Source organism: Vanessa atalanta, chromosome 6 (genome assembly GCF_905147765.1).
Source record: "Vanessa atalanta chromosome 6, ilVanAtal1.2, whole genome shotgun sequence".
Lineage (NCBI taxonomy): Eukaryota > Metazoa > Arthropoda > Insecta > Lepidoptera > Nymphalidae > Vanessa > Vanessa atalanta.
The window spans coordinates 9,650,161-9,654,741 of record NC_061876.1 but is presented as its reverse complement, the minus strand read 5'-3'; the positions used below and the strand labels follow the sequence as shown (position 1 = coordinate 9,654,741).

At 31.3% G+C, this 4,581-nt stretch overlaps 1 protein-coding gene across 1 annotated transcript; it reads right to left on the bottom strand.

The window, feature by feature from the left end:
• Window positions 1–841: 841 nt before the first annotated feature.
• Window positions 842–3,873, bottom strand: LOC125064949 (dynein light chain Tctex-type 5-like). Its single transcript, XM_047672275.1, has 3 exons — window positions 3,664–3,873; window positions 3,125–3,271; window positions 842–1,078 (listed from the first exon to the last, which is right to left on the bottom strand). The coding sequence occupies exons 1-3, from the start codon at window positions 3,838–3,840 to the stop codon at window positions 842–844; spliced, it is 561 nt and encodes a 186-aa protein (XP_047528231.1). The 5' UTR covers window positions 3,841–3,873.
• Between the last annotated feature and the right edge of the window lie 708 nt (window positions 3,874–4,581).

Genomic DNA, 4,581 nt, shown 5'->3' with positions numbered 1-4,581 from the left:
GCATCGGTGGGACGCACGATATCCCTCAAACTTTCCTTTGTGTTAGTTGTTCGTTTTCGTATAAACTGTTCAAACTAAAGTATTAAGATTTGCATCAAATTTTACATCGTGGTTCAGATATTATTCCACTTTGTGCAAACAGTGTAAGATGACTCATTCGCTAATAGAACCGACTCAGAACTTTGATATTAAGCTTTATAAATTTTAGCCGTACGTCTTACTAAATTGTAGTAGTTTTAGAACAAAGAATATAATTATTCATGCTTACTTGCAATCGTTTTGAGTCGAATTGAACTTTGAAAGTTACAAATATAATGTTCGAAGGTTTAAAAAATAGACGAGACTCAGTAAATGCGAATACAGAACGTATCGCGATCCTTTCGAAATGAGGGTATGAATTTTAAAAGAACGAAATTGAAACAGAACATGTAAGTACTCTGCATCGTTGCGATCTACAATTTTGCATGTTTGAACATATTTACAGCTATGCAATGCTGTGCAAGTTCTAGCCACGATCTGTTCTCGCGTAATGTTTTAAGCGCTTAAAGCTTAATATAGTCAAATAACTATGGCGAGAATTTAAATTAAAATAGAAATCAGATTCAAATTAGTTTATAACTTTAATAAAATTAGTAACTATCGTTTAAAAAACGGATTATAAATTCGTCACATTAAGATTATTACATATATCAACGTCATTGTTTTCTTTATAATTATATAATTATAAATTAGATATAATAAAATTATAATCAATTTAATAACATCTTGACCATTCTTTAAATTAAAAAAAAAATGAACATGCTTCCATATTTAAAATAAAAGAATTTTAATACTTTTATTATTAATCTAAATACACTCCAAAAACCGTTACTTGAATAAATGCAGAATTGACTTCCCTCTGTAAATTTACATAGTTATCCCTCTCGTGGTCCCACAAAAAGGAAATGGCGTTGTTGTAGCATTGCGCCCTTTTCTGACCAATACTGACAACCGTAATGACACGGTAGCGTGAAAACTGTAGAGCCTTTATCTTACGCATAAGTTCACCTGCTAAGCGGAGAGCTAATGCCGGTGATTCCTGTTAAAAATATTATCAAATGATTATTTATTGCCTTTTATATTAATTTATATTCGATTCCAATCGATAATTACTTAATTTAATTCGAGTAAATGATGCAGATTTACGTAAAATCGATAATTTTTTATAATTACTTTTAAAACTAATTGTTTGCTCACAGCCTAACATTTAATAAATTAAACTATTGCGCCACGACAAAGAACGTATTACAATTAATGGTTCATCATTATTTTTCCTTATATCGTCATTGATTTCAATTTTATAAAATTTAAGAAAGGGTACACCGCCAAAATGGTACTTTTGCAAATTACTTAAAAATTTCATTTGACGATATGTATCTTAATAACTTAAAAATACTAAGTCTGCCCGTGACCACGAACACTGCAAAGTGCTCGAAACGTCGGGATGTTAAAATAATTAATATACGCGATTAAATCCGTTAAAAACTAGTTTTATTTCAACTTAAAAATAAATTTATATTTTAACACTGATTGAACATCTGAATATTTCTGACAATACTGTAGCTGGTAGAAATAAAAACAATACAAACATATATATTAGAGGATTTCTTATTAAAATTCGTAGTACCAAAAAATTATTACAAATAAAATAATCATCCATAACTTCAAGAGATATACATTTATAAGGACTCTTTCAGTAGCTCTATTTAATATTTATTTAATCATATATATCGGCGGGAAACCACGTATTTAAGAAAAACACGTAACCGGAAATTATTATTTTAGTAATTGAAAACTGTTTGATTAATAAATTAATAATATTTAGTGAATTCTGAAATGTTAAATTAATCTGAAATATTACCGTTCATAAATAGTTGTTAGATTAAGAGAATAGTGCCCCCACCCAATTTTGCTATAATCGGCTTGTTCGAGCCGTCGAAGTGATCGGATCTAAGCTTGGAATAAATCAAAGAAGCATGTTTCCTGCGGTTAATTTCATACCTTTGATGATCATAGAAATCCAAATCCTGACATTTGTATCGTCGGCAATGCTGACGTCATGTTTTTAAAAACAAGCACAGATAAGTCACTTCGTCATACATGTCACATAAATTCAAGGTTGATGTTTGTGTTTACCTTTTACCTTTATCTATCGGAATGGATTATAGATATTCTAGTATTATAATATTGTCTAGTAACTTAGTAAGTTACATCTATTTTATATAACAATGCATTTGCATGTAACCCACGCTCATAATTTCATATTAAAATATTCAAATGTTTATGCAAAAGTGAATGAAATACATAAGAGATGTAAATAAATAACCATGTCTGGATTATAACTGTTGATAATAGTGTAAACGGATTTAATGAAGTATGCGTTAGTGCTCCTCACAAATTATATATTACCATAGTCTGTTAGAGAAGTGTTTTTTACTCTGAAACAGATGAATAAATATGATGCAACTGTTGAAATAGCTATAAAACTAGAACATTGACCACAGATAAAAAAAATCTTCTTTTAAACCCGGGCAGCTAATGGAGCCAAACGTTAGAGAGTTGGCAATACTTAGGCACCTATGCCTCGGAAAACATGTAAAGACGTAAATATTCATGTGCTTCAATTAGGTTTCTCAGTTGCTTGGCAAAGACGAAACAAGCATGTATGTGTCGGACAAAATCTGAGTGGCAATGTCATATGATTATCGTCCGGTTGGTATTGGAATAGCTTGAGGTAATAAACTGATAACCTTCTCTTCAAGAGAAGAAGAATCCTCTGTCTAGCAGTGACATATTTACAAACGGTTACTTTCTTTCATTTCATTTATGACTGGTTTTTGCTCGCGGTCAGGTCAGTACTCAAAAGAGAATAATTTTAGGAGATGTTGGTAAGCTCTTGTGCAAACCCGTCAGGTTTTGCCACCCACTCATGACATATTCTACCACAAACAATAACACTTAATATCGTTGTGTTCCGGCTTAAAGAGTAGGTGTAATTACAGGCACAATGCACACAACATCTTAATTCCCAAGGTTGCCAGCGTAATGGCAATATAAGAAAAGTAACTTGATAAAAAATACATACCTGTAAATTATATTTATGTCCTGTGAAATGTTCATCCAGTAGTTCGTCCGATATTTTCGTCACGGTGGGAATGTGAAACGGATAAGATGGCTCTAATTGATACGTAGGTAGATAAGACAATGGTGGACGTTTAAATTCAATCGCTACCTGACAGGAATACATTGAAAAGAGTAATACATTTTAACTGTTATTCAACATTTCAAGTAACGGTAAAGACAATGAAACGAAGTAACTATTCTGAGATCATTTGTACATACGTCAAACGATTCTATTTTTTATTTCATGAGAAAGTTTTAGATTTAAACGTACATATTGAACGAAGTCAATAAATAATTATTCATTTTTGAATTGCTTTCTCAAAACGAATTAGCACATGAAAACAATTACGGTTTGATCAAAATTAATCCTACGAGCATTGTTTAAAATTCAAGGGTGTTCTACGAGTAGGTACACTGTCTCATCTGAATTCTGAATGCCTAATTTTACTAATTAAGATCCTAAACTGTATTAATTATAGCATGACAAAATTGTTACACCACCTGTGATGTTCGTTCTACGGGCCTTATTCCAGGGACTCCAGAAAATCCGTACGATTGCCTTCGAACTTTTAGTCTACTCGCTGATTTGTGAGTCAGCCCCATCTGCGACCTCACTCCAGAGTGACTCTTGATGTGTAACATAGACACTTTACTCTTTTTTCCTTCAGTTTCACTCATATTTTCAGTAATACCTAATTGTAGTATTTATTTGACAATTCCCTACGAAGCTTGATTATTATTATTACTGTAATTATAAATAATAATAATAAGTTTATCAGGACTATGTACTAGGATTCCATAAAATTCAACAGCGTATGACAATATTTCCCTTCTTTCGTCTAAAATTTATGGATGACATGACATAAATGTCTACACGAAATATTTTCTTTTCACCTGTAATATATAAAAAGAAGGTTATGCAGGAAAATATTATGGTGCGGACGCGTTATAAAAATTTACCTGCCGACCTTTTCCAACCTTGTTATATCAAAGTAGGTTGGCAGGTCATCAATAACATTTAATAGATAAGATCATTGAATTGCCCCTTATTGATTTCGGTGTATTTTATACTTTAAATAAAAAATATAGTATAATGAAATTTATATTGAAAAAAATATGCCTTTCTCTTAAGTGTAAATTATGAGATACGTCTAAAAAAAATTAAAAAGGTAACCAATAAATAGTTCCACGATCCTCTTTGTTAGCCCGATATCATAATTAGCTCGATGGTCATCATTAATTTTGTGTTATCATCGGAACTTCATTACTTATACGACGATTATAAAAAAGTTACAATTAATACATTACCAGATGTAGATTTATTAGATTTGTGTGGCTTCCAAGCTCATTGCTATTTATAAGGAAAAATAATAGCCACCTAGAATGGCGGTAGTGCTCCTATTTATTTCAATGAAGATA

Excerpts from the sequence above, each read along its gene's own strand:
- LOC125064949 (XM_047672275.1), bottom strand. The coding sequence starts at position 3,840 with ATGAGTGAAACTGAAGGAAAAAAGAGTAAAGTGTCTATGTTACACATC. Across the intron at positions 3,272-3,663 it reads CCGTAGAACGAACATCACAG|GTAGCGATTGAATTTAAACG; the intron begins GTGGTGTAACAA and ends TATTCCTGTCAG. Across the intron at positions 1,079-3,124 it reads GACATAAATATAATTTACAG|GAATCACCGGCATTAGCTCT; the intron begins GTATGTATTTTT and ends TATTTTTAACAG.